The sequence below is a fragment of the Corylus avellana genome, chromosome 1 (genome assembly GCF_965113065.1).
Source record: "Corylus avellana chromosome 1, dhCorAvel1.hap1.2, whole genome shotgun sequence".
Taxonomy (NCBI): domain Eukaryota; kingdom Viridiplantae; phylum Streptophyta; class Magnoliopsida; order Fagales; family Betulaceae; genus Corylus; species Corylus avellana.
The window spans coordinates 15,034,750-15,054,598 of NC_142490.1; the positions used below are offsets into that span (position 1 = coordinate 15,034,750).

General features: G+C 34.2%; 3 protein-coding genes across 3 annotated transcripts; all 3 read right to left on the reverse strand.

Moving 5' to 3' along the window:
- Window positions 1-472: 472 nt before the first annotated feature.
- On the reverse strand, window positions 473-1,026 carry LOC148587970 (uncharacterized). The gene has a single exon (XM_088512381.1). The coding sequence runs from the start codon at window positions 1,007-1,009 to the stop codon at window positions 608-610; it is 402 nt and encodes a 133-aa protein (XP_088368507.1). The 5' UTR covers window positions 1,010-1,026; the 3' UTR covers window positions 473-607.
- A 6,117-nt stretch (window positions 1,027-7,143) lies between these two features.
- LOC132172335 (uncharacterized) lies at window positions 7,144-7,789 on the reverse strand. The gene has a single exon (XM_059583815.2). It carries the CDS (start codon window positions 7,734-7,736, stop codon window positions 7,302-7,304), a length of 435 nt encoding a protein of 144 aa, XP_059439798.2. The 5' UTR covers window positions 7,737-7,789; the 3' UTR covers window positions 7,144-7,301.
- Window positions 7,790-15,627: 7,838 nt separating this feature from the next.
- LOC132171797 (Pectin lyase-like superfamily protein) lies at window positions 15,628-18,061 on the reverse strand. The gene is made up of 6 exons (XM_059583198.2): window positions 17,468-18,061; window positions 17,207-17,374; window positions 17,076-17,120; window positions 16,613-16,820; window positions 16,437-16,518; window positions 15,628-16,273 (listed from the first exon to the last, which is right to left on the reverse strand). Exons 1-6 carry the CDS (start codon window positions 17,855-17,857, stop codon window positions 15,769-15,771), a joined length of 1,398 nt encoding a protein of 465 aa, XP_059439181.2. The 5' UTR covers window positions 17,858-18,061; the 3' UTR covers window positions 15,628-15,768.
- Window positions 18,062-19,849: the final 1,788 nt, after the last annotated feature.

The following is a 19,849-nucleotide window of genomic DNA, read 5'->3' on the forward strand; positions in this document are numbered from 1 at the left end:
AATAGAAAAAAAAAAATAGTAGACTCATAGTAGCAAATTTAATTAATATGAGAAAAAAAAATAAGAATATATTGTATAAAAAAGTAAAAAAATTTATTTTATAATAATTTTTTTTATTTAAATAGTAATAAAAAGTGATGATGTAATATAAAAAACAAAAATATTGGGTTAATTTTAAGAAATCTTTTTTTGAATATTTTTGGTCCCGGTCTTTGCCAAACACAGCCCAAGAGAATGGAGTGTAAATATATCATCACTTTTTACTACAATTGCTTTTAGGTGAGTAATTATCTCAGCTTTGAAAAACAAGTCTCCTAGCATGGCCAAACAATCTTATTCCATCCTCTTCTAAAACATGATAAGAATAGAATAACACAACAAAGACTTTCTCATGCAAATTGTATAAAACATTTGATTCGTAGTTCTAAATTAAACCCTAATAACAACATGATTAATTTCTAAGACCTTAAAAAAAAAAAAACAGTTGGTTAATATATATAGATTGTCAAGAACAAGAACTACATGGTAAATTTGAAGGTCTAAGCACAATATCTAACCTTAAATTTCCCTCTCAACTTCATTAATTAACATAGAAAAGTTACATTAATTAAAGAGAAAGCTTGAGGTCTAATTCTTCTTTCTCCTCTTGATCTTCTTTCTTTGATCCTTCATCTCCTTCTTGAGAAGAACCCACAATGGATTTGAACTGAGATTCCTCTTCCATGAAGTCTCCACGTTCGAAAGTGGGCTTCCACACTTGGATTTGCTTCATCTCCTCGTCAACAACGACTTTCTGCTTCTTCTTCTTTGCATCAAAGTCATTCTTTAAACGCTCACGAGCCTCTCTAATGTTCCTGATAATAGCAAAAAACTGCTCTATTTTCTGTTCTTCATCTTCATCTTCTATGCAAATCTTTCTCTTCTTCCCTCCTGCTGCTGCTGCTGCACCCTCCATGTGATGATGATGCTTAAGCAGGAAGCCAAAAGGGAACAGAAGAAGAGAAAGCATGCAACTTCTAGGATGCTTCTGCGCTACTTCTTGAGAAAAGGTTCAATTATATAAGGTCACGGTCATGGGGTTAAATCATTTATTATATTATTATTCATTGTACCCAAATGACCCAATTGCCATATTCTCCCAACTCCTATTCTCCCACTAAAATTTATTTTATGAGTGTATTTCTGTAATTTCTCAGAGTAGTTGAGTGATCGGCGTCATCAAACTTGCAATGTGACGAAAACATATGACGAAACTTCGGTTGAGCCTTTTTTATTTTTTTACTCCTCGTCGTTTTTTTAACAAAAGAAAGAAAAAAAAATATATATATATATATATATATATATATATAAAAAGTTGTCTACTGTAATACTTTTTTGGAAGTCTTTCTTAATCTTTTATTATTTACAAACTACCTTTAAACTTTAAAAATGTGATGAAAGGATATCCGTGCATGAATCTTTAATTTTTTTTTAAAAAAATAATATTTTAAAAATTTTAACAAGATTTAATTAAAAATCCTAATGGATGTCTGAAATTGGAAAAAAAAAAATTAAAGATAAACACTAAATTAAGAGGAATAATTGCAAAAGTAATAAAAGATCAAGAGTAATCAGTAAATTTTTTTTTTTTTTTTTTTTTAATTTGGCTTAAGTAACTAGCACCTATCTTTAGAATATATTATGCTTGTTAATACTTTTTATAAAAGGTGGTTCTTGTATTTTTGTTTGAAAAGAATATTCTGATGAGACAATTAAAAAAATAAGTAGTTTTAAGTGTTTTGTGTTATTTTTTAATATTTTTTTTGTTTTTTTTTAAAAAGAAAATAAAGAGTAAACATAAAAGGGAGAAGGTAAAAAAAAAAAATGTTATCATACAAAGCCATAGATTTTCACATAGATTTTTAATTACCTATGCTCTTATTCTCACATAAAAATTACCTACAAATATTAATTTAATATACTGAATTAAAGGAAAATTTTCAAACCATTTTTTACTAGATTTTCAAACCCAATTTGAAAAAAGAAAAAAGAAAAAAGGAAGACATATATAAGGTTCTACGCAGCAATTTTTGGGGCTTTCTTTAATAACTTTGTTGATTGGTCTTACTTTATCTTTTCCCTTATTTCCCTCCCAATTTTCTGGTTTGACTACACTCTACACCTACAACATTATGAGCACTTGATTTATTTAGTTATTTATTAAGTCATGGTTTCTATTATTTATTATTATTATTATCATTTATTTTTATTTTTTTCTTTTTGTCCGTGAACCTATTGTTTCTTTTGACAGAATCGTATTTTTGTGATCCCTCTCACCTGCAAAGTACATGGACTGGGCTCTCACTAACTCTTAGTCAATGGGGTAAGTGAACTTCTAGCTCAGCAATTAATCATATCTCTGCATGTGACTCTGCCAAGAAATTAAACGACATTATAATACAAGTTCTATCATATAAGATTTTCTGTATAATATATATATATACGGACGAATTTAGGGGGACCGGTAGTGGCTATGGTCCTCACAAATTACAAGAAAAAAAAAATTGAAGGCGAAAAAAAAAAATTGAAGGTAAAAAAAATTAATTTAAGATATTTTTTTGTCAATTGATCTATTTTAAAAAAATTGACTTTTAATCATTTCAAACTCAAAGTTGACTCCGTCTCTTTTTATATATATATATATATAAAAGAAGCAGAAAAGAGTGGCAGCTATGAGTACATGAAATTTTGTTATAATTTATTTGTAAGTAAACTTTATTAAAAGAAGAAGGAAGAAAAGAAATGAGGGATGATAGAGACCCAACTTTTTTGCTCAACAAAAGTTCAACTTTTACATTTTTTTTTTTAAAAAAATAATAATAAAATAAAAAATAGAAAAAATGTCTGAAACAACCCTATCTATTTTTTGTCTTTCTTTTATTTGGTATTTTAAAAAAAATAAAAAATGGTATTTTTTTCATTTTTTAAAAAATACCAAATAAAAGAAAGACAAAAAAATAGATAGGGTTGCTTCAGACATTTTTTTCATTTTTTATTTTGTTTTTTTTTAAAAAAAAATAAGTCAAAAATTAAACTTTTATTAGGTAAAAAAGTTAGGCCTTTAGCATTTTTCAAAAAAAATACAAGGGCTACAGCACAAGCAAGCCCCAACAACCAAAAAAGCTTCATAAACAATAATGACATAGAAGAAAAGACTTGAGGGAACGTCACGTGAAACCTTTATTAAAAGAATTATTTACCATATCCTTGTTTTAATTAATTCTAAATAAGGACGGATAAAAGACAAAAAACTGGCCCATCACCAGAACTGCTCTTCTCGTTAATTAATTTATTTTTATACGGCCGCTGCACAAAAGAGAGTTATCTTTAAAGCTTTTCAAGCTGCAACATCCAAAGTAAAGTAAAGTAAGGTATCCTGACAACATCTATCACTCCAACAGATGCTGCATTTATCGCAGGATCCTGAGTCAAATCCTTAACAGAAAAGAAAGAACGAACATGAAAATAATAAATGATTTCTGAGTTTCCTTAATTCCCAAGTTGCACGCGACACGACCAGAGCCGGCCCTAGGTTTTCTCCTAGAGAGACAAAAGCTGCCCTGTAGTGAGGAGGAAGGTAGCCGTCCGCCTTCTACTGTAGTGCACCGCTCTTCCTAAAATTGGTTAGGTTTTAAATTTAGTTTTTCAAATCTAAATCTAAGCTTCTTACGTGGTTTTGCTCAACCATGCACCAGCCCACCGTGCTCCCTGGCTCCTCACAACTCCATCTTGTCCACCACGCGCCATCCAATACACTTCACCTCCCTTGCCCCGACTGTTGTAGCTATTTGTTGGTTTTTTATTATATTTTTGTTGTTTGTTTTTTAATAAGAGCTTAACTTCTGCTTAGATTTGCTTAATTTCATAAGTGGTTTTTTGGTTGAAGGTTTTTGTCTTGACCTTTGGGTCGATGAGTATTAATTTTGGTGTGAGAGTTTTGCTCCCATAATTGAAAAAATAAAAGTTGAAAATATGGGCTATATATGTATTAGATTGAGTCTTTGTTCTATAATTGAAATTTGGACATGGGTTAGCGGATGTTGAAGTCATAGATAATACCTAATTATACAATTTTTATATTTTATTTCTATGACATTGTAACATCATAGCTTTGACTATGATTTAGCAGAGTTTTATGCTCTCTGATGCAAGAGCTTTATGCTCTTATCTTTTTTTTCAAGGAATAAATTAAAAAAAAAAAAAAAAAAAAATTGTACACAACACACTTAATGAAATGGGATACGGAGGGATTCTCAGCAATTTGCTGTTTCAATTGATAGGCCAACTTGCTCAATAAATGTTGGGGTAGATTTGGCTATGTAAGAACCTCAAATAATTGGGAAAATTATGGTGGCTTGGGACCGCTACGTAGTTCCGCCCCCGCCTAATAGGCATATACATCTGCTTAAACAAAAGACGTGTTGTTCGAGACATGTTGGGGGTAGAATTTGTATAAGATCAAGTGAGAGATATTATACGTTGGAAGTTTCACATTGCTTGGGTATTAAGGAGATTGGCCATTTATAAGGGTAAAGAAAAACCTCAACTCTTGAGTTAGCTTTTAGGTTGAATTAGGCTCAAAACTCATTTCTAATATGGTATCAGAGCCAGATTCAATTGGCTGTGGCCTACCGTCACCCATTATCGCACGTGTTAGCTTGGATGTCCTCCCGTCACACGTGAGGGGGCGTGTTGGAAGTTCCACATTGCCTGGGTATTAAGGAGATTGGTCATTTATAAGAGTAAGAGGAAATCTCAACTCTTGAACTAGCTTTTGGGTTGAGTTAGACCCAAGACCCATTTCTAATATTATATATGGACAGCTAACTAGGTATTTTCCTAAGCTTAGAAAGTTATTAAACTATTACTGTAGTCCTTGTCTTTGGGTCGGGTGGTGGGTGGAGTGATTATGTTGGCGTTGGTTCTTTGGTGGTCATCAATGGGTGCAATACGTGGGAGCAGTGTTTCCTCCTGGCCCCTACAAGGCCAGAGAGGTCCACAGCCCTAGCCATATAATTTTCTGAATAATTCAACAAACTCATGAGCACATCTCATGAAATTAACACCTACTATATACGAGTCATCATCATGCCTTCATTTTAACAGTTTGAACTGACAATTCCACCATTTCAACAACTTGATATATATTTTTCTGCTCGGAAAGGAGGAGACAATAGTCTAGTTGGTAAATCAGCAGAGGTTAAGTCCTCTCTTTTTTTTAGTGGTCGCGTGTTCGAATTCACTTGTAGTAGTAGTTGCGCGAATCAGATGCTATTAAGAATGGGCTTTATTAGCTTGTACTTTGGTGAGGTTGTGGTAACGAACTCGTCTTTTCAGATAGTAGCTATGACTCAAACCAAACATTTTACAGTGAGTGGAAAACCCTAATGGTCACGTCCAAGAAAAGAAATTACACTGATCACCCCTTCTCATCCTTTAGTTAAAAAAAAAAAAACAAGAGAGATCGCTCATTTTTTTCGATCGAGGTCCCTGTATGATGATGATACATTCAAAATTTATACAATTATGGCCAAATTTATTATAGAAATCTACTTGCATATAAGCCACACATAATTCCTGTTGTTCCAGCCATGCATACTATAACTTTTCAGACAAGTTATTCATGTGAAATAGTTTTTCTTTAATTTTTTATTCTTGAGAATATCTATCCCTCTAAAAAGGAGAGGACTAATTATTCCTTTACTGTAGAATAGCATCTGGTATTATTAATTCTTCCAACAAAAACCATCAACAAGAACAATTAAAAATAAATAAAAAAAAACTAAAAATGCAATGAACAAAACCACTCTATCTCTCTCTCTCCTTCACATTCAAATACACAGCAAATTAAAGGAAACCGCTAGCTCCGGCCATTTTATCAATGGTTTCTTTGATAAATGTTTGTGATTATATAAATGTGAAAAGTAATTTCAAGTGTACGTTTTTGAATATTTTATACGTAGAATTATTTGTTAAAGATTTTACTTTTTACCTTTTTTTACCGCTAAAAAACAAAAATTAATCGTAAAAAGCACTAGTAAACGAGCACTTATTCTTTTCATCCCGATAAAAGGAACAGTGGCCCGGGTAACTTATAGTTGGCTCCATGAGGTTGGACTAATTCGTATTTGATAATCACTTTTTTAAGGTTTTAAGACATAATTAAGAAGTCTATGTTCAATTGGAGAACAATTTGGAGGGTGTACTAGTGTCAGCTTGCTCTTTTTAATAACATAAATTATTTTTTTACACTCATAGAAGTGTCCTTATTCTTTATATGGTGGACTGAATATAAGTCTTCTCCTCTTTTATAAAAAAATATGGGTAATTTCACTTACTTCGATAAAGTTATCCTCTTTTTGTAAACATTTCTCAATGTTCAAAGTGAGTTATAAACACTTCTCAATGCTTAAAGTCTCTCACTTTGGTATATCGAACTTTGATTTCTTTTCACTTTCTCCTTTCCATTAGGATTGTTTGTTAAATTCTAAAATATTCTTACTGAAATTATTCATTATACCGTTTAATTTAACTGCAATATGTAACGGAAGGAAAAAAATGGAAGGAAATCAAAATTCAATACACCAAAATAAGAAACTTTGAACATTGAGAGTATTTGCAAAAGGCGCATAACTTCATGAGGTAAGTGAAATTGCCCCTAAATAGTAATAATAATAATAATAAAGTACCATTAATTAGGCTATTAGAATTGGTGGTATCAGATAGTTTAATTAGTTAATTAAGTCTCATGTTGAAGCACATGCTTTTTTTCTTCTTTTTTTAAGAGAATTTCCTCCAACTTTTAAATAATATTATTAAAAAAATAAAGCATACAGTACTTCTCATGTATATGGTTAAAAAACACATAACAATTTTATAAACTAAATTCTTCTAATTAATCCAATTTAAAGAAATGTCATCTTCAACTATACCAAAAGAAAAAGAAAAAGAAAAATAAAAAGAAAACAATATGTTCTTTTTGACCCTAATAACCAGAATGTGCAACGTACCCTTTGTGAACCAAGCTTTTTCATTGGAATCTAGACATTGAAGCAGTACAAAATAAAAATTAAAAAGATTTACTAAATTAATTGGGATAATATATAGTCCATAATTCCAAATAAATAAATAATAAATGGATAAAAGGGGTCTGCATATTCCTCCACTTAATCACATACATCATGATTCATGATGTATGAATCATACATCATCCATAGTAGATAATCATGCAATTAATTAATATTCTGCAAAAAGCGCAAACGCTAGAGTGAGAGCCTTAGGTCTAACCCTTCTGTATCATTTTCCTTATTACCTCCTCCTCTCTGAGAAGAAGAACCCACTAACAAGGCCGTCACCGGCGGAGGGTTTTTGAACGGAGCCGCCACCGCCACCGCCACCGCCGCCGCCGCCGCCTCTTCCGGCGCCATGAAATCTTCACGTTGGAACGAGGGTTTCCAAACTACAGCCAGCTTCTCTTCCCCGACCTTCCTCTTGAGCCTCCTGTTCTGATCATCTCCCCCGTTGAATGCACTCGAGCCACTCATCAAACGGTCGCGAGCCTCGCGAAGGTTTTTGATAAGAGCAAAGAACTTGTCTATTTTTTGTTCATCATCATCTTCTTCCTCCTGATGATGATCTTCAATATCATGGCTAATCTTTCTCTTGTTGGTTGCAGTAGTGAGCTCCATAGCCTCCATGGAAGAAGCATGCACCTAATTTCTAGGTTGCTTCTACGCTACTTCTCGGACAGACACTCTCACTTATAGTACAAGGTCAAGGTCATGCGCTCCAATCATTTCACTTTCAATGTGATGCACAACTTACACAATCATGACACATTTCACAAATTTCACTCTACTAATACTCATTTACATTTACATTCACATTTACATTTACGCCTCTAAACTTAACTATGGCCCAGCGTATGTATGTCGAATCTACAAACTACCAAAATGTTCTGAGTCATCATCTATGTCAAATTTGGCGGTTAGTTAGAATGGAAAAACGTAGACACACATGACTAGCACGTGCACCTGAGTCATTTTTGTGTGACTAATTTACCCATGTTTTTGCATTAGAATGTTGATAAAAAAATGGCTGACTTCACAAAAGTCCTCCAACTCTCAACCATTTTAAGAAAGACTTTTTAAAGCTTAAAAACTCTCAAATTTACTTATCGAACTTCTAATTTGATGCAATCTATCCTATTCGTTAAGATTTAGTGTTAAATCTTAACAGAGGCTATGAAAATACCAAAAATACCCTCAGTGTTTCTTTCTTTCTTTCTTTCTTTCTTTTTTAAAAAAGGTTAATGTGAAATTAAGGGTAAATTTAAAATTTTATAAAAGTTTTGAGGGTATAAATGTCATTTCATCAATTTTAATGTTTGTTTAACACCAAACCTTCTCGAAGGGGGGGTATATTGCATCACATTAAAAGTTTGAGAGGTCCTCAAGGGATAGCTCAATCGACTAGAAATCACGCTTTATGAAGCGGAAGTCATTAGTTCGAATCATCTCTCTCCCCTTCTGTGTGGACATGTCAAAAAAATTTAAAAAAAAGTTTGAGAGGTGAAAATTAAGAGCTTTTAAGCTTTACGAAAATCTTTTTAAATGTGTGAAAGTTCAAAAGACATTTGTAAAGTTTTCCCTTAAAACAAATCGCTATGCAACCACTCTTAGCATAATAGCTTTTGAACAAAGAGATGGCTGCTTTCTCAAGAATATTAGATGGGTGATCACTCGATCGACCACCTTGCAACAAAATAACGTACGAACAAAGAAGTGGTCATGCAGGCACCCCTTCGCTCAAATGGGGGATGGCTACATGATCACACCCCGTATGTTGAGATGGAAGTGGCCGCGTTGTCATTGTTCTGTTCAATTCAGGGTGATTATACGGTTACCCTTAATAGAACAACATCTTAACAAAAGGATAATTGCACAAGTACCCCTCTATCCAGATGGGGGTGTAGCCACCCCTCATAAAAGGATAACTCAAAACATTTTGATAATTTGTATACATGAGAGTTGCAATGATTTGTAATAAGATGTTAGTTTGAGAAATAAAATATAATTTATCTTCTATTTTTCTTTTTTTTCAAAGGACATGGAGCTTTGTTTAATAGATTTTGAAATGTCCTCTCCTTCCCCCAACTACTACCAAATTTGAGGACACAAATATTACTTCTATTAAAAATTTAAAGACATTAATAATATTATAAATTAATTAGATGATAAATTGAGGAACATGTGTACTTTTGGGCCTAGATTCCTCTCTACCTCTGTCCCACGTAAGTTCTGCACACATAACGTGATGCACACCGTATGACTATGACATTGATATATCAGGAAGAATTTTCTCACATTTTTCTTTTGATTATTTTTCACCAAATGTGTCTGCACGTGTGCACATGTTGCAATCAACGCTCTTCTTTTTCTTTTCCCTGCTTTTTCTTTTTGTTTTTTTGTTCTCTTTTTAAAACAATAATTAATTAATGCATGCCTCCTTTTCTCAATTAAATTAATGATTAGTGATTGACTGTGGCTGACTCTGCTTCAAATTCTGTTTTTGGATCACTTTTTGTTAAAAAAAAAAAATTAAAAAAATCAAAATTTAATGGGGTAATTACTTTTTGCTCCCATGAACTACAATGCTTTAATATTTTCTCTTTATGAACTATCAATTATGACACATGACCCTATTAAACTATCATCTTATGATAAAAAGCTCTATTCCATCAGTCAAAGGGGTTAAAATTGACTGTCAATGGTCATATGTTATTATTATTATTATTATTATGATTATTTTTTTTTTTTCACTTTTGTCCTCATTTTAAATTATTTTCATGTGTTGGATTAAGGTTTAGGAGGGTCTAAGCATTATTTTCTTGGTCTGAAGTGAGAGAAAAAGTGAGAAATTTTTTTTTTAAATGGCACATGACCGTTAACCGTCAATTTTATCTTCTTCGACTGACGGAATGAGACTTTTTGCTATAAGATGATAGTTTGATGGGATCATGTGTCATACTTGATAGTTTATAGAGAGAAAGTGCCAAGGCGCTGTAGTTCATGAAGACAAAAAGTAATCACCCCAAATTTAATTTATATTTTGAACAAATATGATCAGCTTAATAGGTAGTTGAATTAAAAAAAAAAAAATTAAAATTAAAATTAAAACCCAATTTAGAACAAAACTTTATTATATTTCTAATAATATAAGCCAGAAACTATTTACCTCTTGAAGCATATCGTACCATCACCATAAAGGGCATGAAGTTCATATTAATTTGGTGAACCTAATCTTGTTTTGTTGGTAGAATTTGTGGAAGCACATTGATGATTAATGATGGTGGTAGTGAAATATTTGACATGACAGAAACTAGAATGCCCGACACAAGTTGTTGGAGAATTAATATATTAATTTGTCCAATATGTATAATTAATATATATACAAGACACTAGAAGGGACCGGGTAAAGTTTAGCAGCAGCACATATCACCTAACAAAACATGTTCAATATAATCTAATTTAATGACACCAGTATTTTACAGAAAGAGGAGTTTTCCACGTGGTTTATAGAAAGAAGAGGAGTTTCAAATTGACCGGTTTTTTTTTTAATGATAGTTCAGATTTAACTAGCGTTTTTTTCTAAGTTGTTACGTATATAGTCATCAGAGTAAACATGCTTCATCTACCATTAATTTTTTTAAAAATTTTTTTTTTTTTAAATAGCATTTCTCATTTCTCAAAAATAAATATTTGAAAAAACTTAGGAAAGCTATTTTTTATTTATTTTTTATTTTTTACATGTCCGCAGAAGAGAGGGAGGGGGATTCGAACTAATGACCTCCGCTTCATTAGACATGGTCTCAGCCTATTGAACTACTCTTGAGAACTTTTTTTATTCCATATATTGAATGTTCCAACTACTTGCATTCTGAAACTTTTGTTTGTAGTTTCCTTGAAGTTTCCCCTCAGCATCCTCAGTCAATAGCAGTATAAGTAATTGAGTATGTTCAGAAGGCATGGTGAAATCATGTGGGTCTCACATCAAATTGTTATTTACACGATATTAATTTTCATCTATTTACTGATAAGCCATAAAAACAAACAAAGTGTCCTTTTTTATTGATAAAAGTTTTTTTCAAAAGACATATATTACTGAATTGAAAGAAAACCGTCATTTATTCCTACCCATAATCAAAGAAGAGACCAAAATATACTAATAATAATAAAGTTATATGAGAATATTTTTTAAGACTTGTAACTTGTCGGTATATAGAATTCCTTGGGTAAAAAGTAAATTTTTTTTTTTTGTTCGATTGAGCAGTGGAAGATCATTTGTTTTGGGCCGTCCCTGTGATGAAATATAGTTTCCCCATCTTTTACAAGACATTGTGCAAACCCACAAGTGATCCAGGCAAAATGCTGAGGCCTAAAACCACGCAATTCCTTCTATAACTAATGGATCATAGCCCAAGCTTCTGGCTTTTGAGGTTGCGGCCTTTCAAAACTTTTCATACTTCACAGATTATACCAAAACATAAAAACCAAAATTTTGCGGCGGATCTTTTTCTGGCAGCATTCCTATTTATCTTCCTCCTCCTATATACGGTTCCTATCATTAGCGGGAAGGACCCTCCTTCGGTTTTTTGTCCTAGACATGTTTAGTTTTCTTGTTGGTTTTCTGCTTTGTTTGCTTATGTACTCACAAAAAAAAAAAATTGGGGAAACTACCTTGGGCCATCCAAACTACCACCTCAATTGTAATGTTTTTCTAAATTACCAATTGTTACAATATACCCTGTTGAACTATTAAAAAGGGTTGCAATGGGATTGAGATCCTCGCAATTTTTATTATTTTTTTTTTTTTTTCGAGATCTGCATTATTTCATAGATATGGGAGTTACTTGTAGTTGAGGACTTGAGAGGTTCAAGTCTGTATAATAGAATGGGAAGCAAGAATACGATTAGTGCAGCTGGTGAACCTTTTAGATCTATATAGCATCAATATATTCTGAGTTGGGTTTGGCCCGATCTCTTGACATTTGTTGCCTGAATAGCATGTTCGAGCAACTCAACAGAGAAGGTAGCTACGTACGAGACTCATACACCTCTCGCAATTCTAGGTGCGGGCCTACCTACATAGGTAAGTGTGTTTTGCACCTATCTCTTTGTAAGACTGTCTGAATTGCACATAATTCGAATAGCAAGGGAGTTTTGCTTTCCACAATTTCCTTTTTTCTTTTTCTTTTTTCTTTTTTCTTTTTGAATTTTTTTGAATTTTTTTGACAGAAAATGATAGGGATCCGGAACCTGGAACACTTGTTTCTTTCGTGAGGCTCTGAGCATCCTTAAAAAGAGTGACAGAATAAAATAACAAAATGATAAGTGGAATATGTGCAAAGGTTAGGGTTAATTTCACTTACCCCCCATAAAATTACACGCATTTTGCAAACACCTCTCTAATGTTCAACGTCTCTCACTTTAGGGCCAGTTTGAGATTACATTTGAGGGGCCTAAAAGTGCTTTTAACACTAAAAAAGCCCGTTTGAAGAAAAATGTACTTGTTTGGTAAAAAAAATTAAAAGCGCTTTTAAGGGTTCAAAAAGCTTAAAAATGGCCAAAAAAACACTTTTGGCAAAAGCTTAAAAATAAAGTTTTTGCCTAAAAGCTTTTTTTGACTTAAAAGCTCTATTTCTCAAATCCCAAACAGGCTCTTAATGTATTGAACTTTGATTTCCTTCCACTTTCCCCCTTCCGTTAGGATTTTTTGTTAAATCATAACGGAAAATGTGTGAAATTATTAAAATACCCTTACTGAAATTACTTTTTTCACCGTTTAATTTAACTGCAATATGTAACGGAAGAGTAAAAAAAGGAAGGAAATTAAAGTTCAATACATCAAAGTGAGAGACTTCGAACATTGAGGGGTGTTTGCAAAAGACGCGTAACTTCGTGGAAGTAATTGAAATTACCCCAAAAGGTTAATATTTTCTGTTCAATTTTGTGTATTCTCTCTAGCTTGCAAAGAAGCTGTACTTCTTTATTCTTCCTTTTGTCTCCGTGTCGGTTTATTTATTTGTTCGTGCTTCTTTTTCTTTTTTTTTTGAAAAAGGTCAATCTCTTCATCAAGCATGAGGAACATTTTGTTTACTTTACATGTCATTTAGTAGTACTCATCAGTATTATGCTAATGTAGATCTGATACACTTTTGGTGCTAGATTCCTTTTTTGTTTACATGTCGGCAGTAAAATATTCAGACCTTCGCTTTTCAAGCTGAAAAAAAAAAAAAAAAAAAATTAAAAATTAAAAATAAAATAAAAAACCCTTCTCTTGCCATGCCTTCTATGTTTTACAAATTCCTTCGACTTAGTCGATTTATATAAATTTTGGGTAGAACTTATCTTTAAATCTGACTTTGGAAAAAGAAGGGTGTCTAATTGTATTAAGCCATGTGGGATACTTAGGACGGGTCACCCCTTAGTATTTTGATCACAAAGCCGCAACTCATTCAATTACATACTCGACGAATTGTGCCTAATACTATACTCAACATGGTGGCTCATGCCTTTGATACCAAATGATGATACAAACTTTTGGCAGAATTCACCCTTAAAAATTGACTCTAAGGAAGATGCCCAAACTTCTATACACATAGTTAAAATTGTACATTCTAATATCGATTTTTCACGGCAATATGCTTACACAATGTTGATCAGATTAAATGCGTCTGCACTAGTATATGATCTTTGTGAGGATGCTTACAAGCAAAATGGCTTTAGGCTGGAGCTTTCTATTCAGATTAATGATTCCATGTACATACATCTATATGATTAAGGAAAAAGCTAGCAAAGGAGTAAAGCTAAAGAGACATATATAGTCATGAATATTGTAGAATGCGGATTGATTGCTTGTGAAGGATTGGATGGGGAAAAGGTCCAACTCTTGGCCTGCAGAGAGAAACAAAAAGATGTTGGCAGGAGCTGAAAAAGCTTAAAAAGCTTGCTTTCAATGTAGGGAAAGGGTAGGGGACCCTAATGTTTATGCTTACATGCATCAGAAGTGTTGCGGGCCTCCCTCCCATTTTCACAAACTCTTTGAACTTTTGTAGGTAAATCTTGAACAAATTGTTTATACCCCACTCAGGGAGTTCTTCTCTGCTTCTGCATATATTAAATATTGAAACAAAAGAGAAAGAGTTTGGTGGGTGGCAATTGGATTTTAGGCCGTGCACCTTTTCAGAGCACGTAAGCCGACACTCTAGTACTCTTGGTGCTCCATAGGAAGCCTGAATATATATATTTCATGATTATTCTAGGCTTTTAGCGGCTGCGCGTGCAAGAGAGATGATAAAAAGAGTTTTTGTCCCTCCACTTGAGCACCTCATGTATCATCCAAGTTAGTGCTGTGGTACATCTACAACAAATCCTCTCCAATTCAGTCACTCTCAAATTATTCTCTAATTATGCTTCTCTTTCTCTTGTGGATTTTCGTACCACTTTTACACTGCACTCACTTGTCTCAATCTCCCCTAAACAAACAAATTAATGACGCCATAAAGTTGTTGTATTTTCTAAGTTGGAGAATGGTGAAGGGTAGGACGACTAATAGTACAACGGCCACTTAAATCCGCCTGCCCTGATGGATTACCGATGAACTTTTAACCATAACTCTAGGCGAATGGATATCATCTCTGCTATGGAGGCGAATAGCAGAATATAGTCCGCCCGCCCGCCCGCCTACCCATATATATATTAAAACGATTTGTCTAGAATCATTTTTCTTGCCAAAACATTTTGTTCCTTTCAATTTGAGGTCTTTCTCCTTTTGTTCTCGCTTGATCTCTCTCTGCACTGCCGCTCTCGCCTTTTAGGGTTTTTGCTGGCCGCCGCTCTCCTCCCTTTCTTTGTCTTCGCCTTCGCTGACCATTGATATGTCTTTGTTTTTGTTTTTGTTTTTGGTCTATCTCTTGATCTTTTTCTCTTCGTCTTTGTCTTAGGTTAGAGATTTGAGTTCCATTTTTTGACTTTTGCAATGTGGTTTGTAAAAATATGTGATGCAATGTTGCTTGTCCAATGGATTTGTGAAAATAAGTGATTTTTGCAAGATGGTTTATGGATAGTAATGTACCATTCATTTCAGTTAAATAGTTAATGTGTTAGGTTACACTTGTTGAATACGAGTTTGAGCCTATACATCGGCCCTGCGGGGAAGTGCTAAAATATTAATTTTAAATAATTAAGTTTACACTTTCCTATGCACACATTTTTCTATTAACTTAATCTCTTAAGATAAGTGGTGATTTTCTCACATCAAGGTTACCAAGTGCTTTCCTCATTGAAAAAGTTACTGGGTTGATATGATACCTCAGTCTGATGCATTTGCTTTATGAAGTATGTGTAGTTTTGTAGTTATGTTCATGCATACTCGATCACATGGGTTGCAAACGACACAAATTACTGCCCTTTAGTGTGCCACTACAAGTTCAAAATTATTGAGGCACCACAAATGTTGCCTTACAGTTTTTACTTTTTAGCAGCAAACATCATATGCTAGTTGAAACTTAAAGATCATGAAGTGATCCAGGCACACATTTTTATATTTATAAATAGGGAGGAGCATATAAAACTCCACTCCTCAACAATCACATAATATGATTTACCATCCATATATACACGGATAGATATGCAATATTATATATATGTATATATAGATTGAACCTAGCTAGTGGCAATAATCTATCTCATTCTCCAATATGGATGGAGGAGCACCCTCCAACAAGCAGGAGACTGGTGGAATTGTTAGTGTCTGCAGATTTCCATAAGCATTCCAACAGAAGGGGTCTAGCACTATATCTCCTTTGGCAGGAAGAAGCTCAACATCCGAGAGAGTTAAGTTGGTGCAGGGGACAGAATCACTGCAGGCAAAATGCATTGGTGGGCTTCGAACATCGTAGGTTCCCTTTATGTTTGTGTATAGTATGTCTGAAACATAAACTGCAGAGGTTTGGTTGGTGCACGCCTTGGTGAGGCAGTAGAATTGATCAACCATGATTGGGTTCCGGACATCATCCATGTGAATGTTGCTGAATGTTACTCCTGATACCGCTCCTGATCCACCTTGCCATGTCTTGATTCTTACTCCATTCTGTGACATTTTAATAACAGAGTCCCTGACTGTAACATTCGAAACGCAGGCACGCGAGTTGTGATTTCCTAAACTCCCAATGCTGATAGATTGAAAAAGCATAAGTTAATTTGTGAGCAGATGGGTTTAAGAAATTCTATGGAAAATGATAGATCGTAAACCAATTCCTTTTAGTGGATATATGAAAAGTACAGACAGTATCAAGGACCCAGGTGTCGTTTTAACAACTATCGGAGATAGAGTACCTGATTCCATGACCGGGTCCACATGTGATGTTTCTTATGTCTACATTGTAACAACCTGATCCAATTGATACACAATCATCACCTATAAGAGAAATCAGCAAAGGAGTAGCAGCTTAGTGACCATTGGAGGATAGGAAATGAAGAGAATAAGAAGATTCTTGAGATTTTTGGCTAACCATTAGAAATGACTGAATTATATATTCTGACATCATTTGTGTTCTCTATGTGAATCCCATCTGTGTTGGGACTTAAGGCAGGAGCTGTTATGTAAATTGATTCGATATGGACATCTCTGCAGCCATCAAATCTTAAGTGGAATTGGGGGCTGTTCTTGATTCTAAGCCCTTGCACACTCAAATTCGAGCTCATGAAGAACTTTATTGCCTACATCATGAATTAAGAATGATGTTCATATAGTGTTTTCATTTCATTCTAACTGTTGGAGTTTGCGATTTCAAAATAACAATTTTAAAATGTGCGATTTGTTAAAATTTGCAATTTGTCTTTTATAATCGCAGTTTGACATCCAAAATCGTGTGTTTTTAAAAACACATATTTTTCTATATTTTAAAATCACATTTTTATACTAAACGCATTCTAAGTCAATAAAAGATATTATTGAGGCTGTGTGCAACTTACAATTGGGCTATCGCATGGTCCAGCCATTGATGCGCCATTAATTCCCTGGTTCAATGGTCACAGAGACTTAACAATTGTTCTAAGCAAAAAAATGGGGCATATTACAAACAAAGTACACAATATACATATACCTTGTGGGGTTTGCAAGGAAGATGCCACCATTTCTCTCCTCTCCCATCTATGAGACCACCTCCTTGCAGTGACATCTCATTGATTCTGTAAAAGACCAGCCATTGTCTTCTACTGTTATTCTTTGGCCAGGAATCAGGTCCATCCGGGGGCATAAGAGTTCCATCAATCTTCACAGTTGCTTAAAAAGTCAGTTCTTTTTATCTTAAAAGGCATTAGGAAACATTCAAAAAGGCTTACAATATTAATGAGTACATGATTACCTGAAAGACTAAGCCACCTTGACAAGGACCTGTAAAAATGGTTGACTTAATCATGAAGGAGAAGCCGTGGGGAACAAGGATAACTGCCGAATCACTTTGACATGCAGTGTCCCAAGCCATCTTGAATGCCTCTGTGTCATCTGCTATGCCATCCCCAACAGCACCAAAGTTTCGTACATCGAATAAACCAGTAGAATTATAGGAAATTCCATCATTATAAGGTGGTTCTGCAGGCTCAGGAGAAGCAGAAGGGGGTTGTGAAATATTGGATGACTTGTGAGAGTGACTGTGCTTGTGTTTTGTATGGTAATGCCTTCTAGCTTGGGTGGAAAGACAGAAACAACCCAAAGAAATGCAGAATACAAATAATGACACTCTAGAATACTTCATTTTGAGCTGTGTTAACTAAAAGTAGCGGTTTCTCACTTGCTGGAATTCAGAATGCTAAGCTCAAATGAGTTTGTCTCAATCAATGACTAGAATAAAAGACTTTGTTGTGAATGAATATACCCAAGTTGTGGGAAGTAGAGAAACTAGTAGCTTCCTTTATATAGGTGACCACTACTTAGCACAAGAACAACTTGCACAAGATTAAGCAAGTTTAGCATTGGAATGCATGCAGAATCAGAAAGGCAGAATTCCTATATATATAATATCTACTAGTGGAATCTGCACCTCCCATCATTTTTTAATGGTTTTAAGGGGCGGGAACCGACCAATTCGATTTGGCATTGGCCTTTTTTTGAGATTGTGGAGCTGCATATGACTATTCTGGAAAAAGGCAAATGGAATAACAATAAATCAGTTGAGTGGGCAATTGATAACCCCCCCTCCCCATGTTCTTCCCATAACTGTCACTTTCTTTGGTCCAAAAAATCTAGTTATTCCGACAGTGCCAGTATATATTATAATTGTCTCAGGCTTAACACCTGACCCAATGCTAAGAATTCGAACTCTTGAAGTTGGTTGACACTGCAGGAATACTAAAATCCCAGCTGGGAAGTTTTGTGTTCTTCAAACTAAGCAGAATTATGCAATGAATACTATGGAAAGCTCAGTATACATCAAGAAGACCCCTTGCAGTAAATTACAGTTCAATATCCATGTGCCACTTAGAGCTACTGCATTGGGTTATGGAAAAGTCGTCGCTAATAACTTTTACCTTACCAATGACTAGTCATCACAATTGCTCCGTCGAGAAAGGTTATCAGCAACGACTAAGGTCGTCCCCTCATTCCCACTTAATTTAACTCAACTAAGTCATATATTATGAATATAAAAATCATCTCTGCTATCAACATATATTATTGTTGGAAGATCTATATGTCCCATAGGAGCTGAGTCAGCTTATTAATAGATTAATTAATAGCATTTAGATGAGCTCATTTGCTCAGCAGCAAAACAGGACATTTATGTTATTCTAGATATATAGTCGATGAGCATTGGCCCTTTGTTGGTAACTCACCAGAATTGGTTGATTGTGGCAACCTGATTCATCATGTTGGACTGGTGGACCTGACTGCAATATGACCGACTCAATGGGAGAATAAAATAAACATTATCCTCTACCAACCAAGCCGAAAGGTTTGAGTTATGTTCCTGTTACATGTCCTGTCCACTAAGAGCTCTTCAAGGCTTATAGAAGCATTCCCATATCAATGTCCAGTGTTTTTCCATTGCTTCTTTCCCTAATAGCCAATCATGTCCAGTGTAATGTTCATTCTATCAAACCCTATGTAGCATTCAGCAGAAGATTTTAATTATTTAATTAATACTTTAACATTCCTTACTTATAGGATTAAACAACATAAGAAAATATTGATTATGGTGGACTGTAGTTTTACCCTAGATTATGAAGTATTGATTATGGTGGACTGTAGTTTTACCCTAGATTTAGAGTCTGTTTTCCAATTCTTCTTTTACCAAATCACCAAGTGCTACAATTGATACATGCTTGAGATGAACTAGGTAGGAAAACAGGAAGCCTAGTTGTCCACTTCTAAATATCTCATTTTTCTGCAACCATTTCCTCCAACTCAATCAAAACCAATTTCATGTCTTTTTCTCCTAAAATCATACTTTTAGTGTTAAAAAAAAATAGGTGCTTTCCATTCCACAGTACATGATATTCCCATTTATAACCCTCAGGCACATGGACCAGTTTGCTAGTCCAGCTAGGGCTAAGGCGAGCCCAATGACTGGAAGCTCAACAAGTCTAAGTAGGGGTGCCATAGAGGATCATATCTCGTTATGTCATTTTAATCATTCCTCATATCCTCCATGTGATATGGGTAATGACAATTATTTCCAACACAACGATCACATGTCTTCGTTAGATCTCTTTTGACTCTTCCACTTGACTCCACCTCCAACATTTCGGAG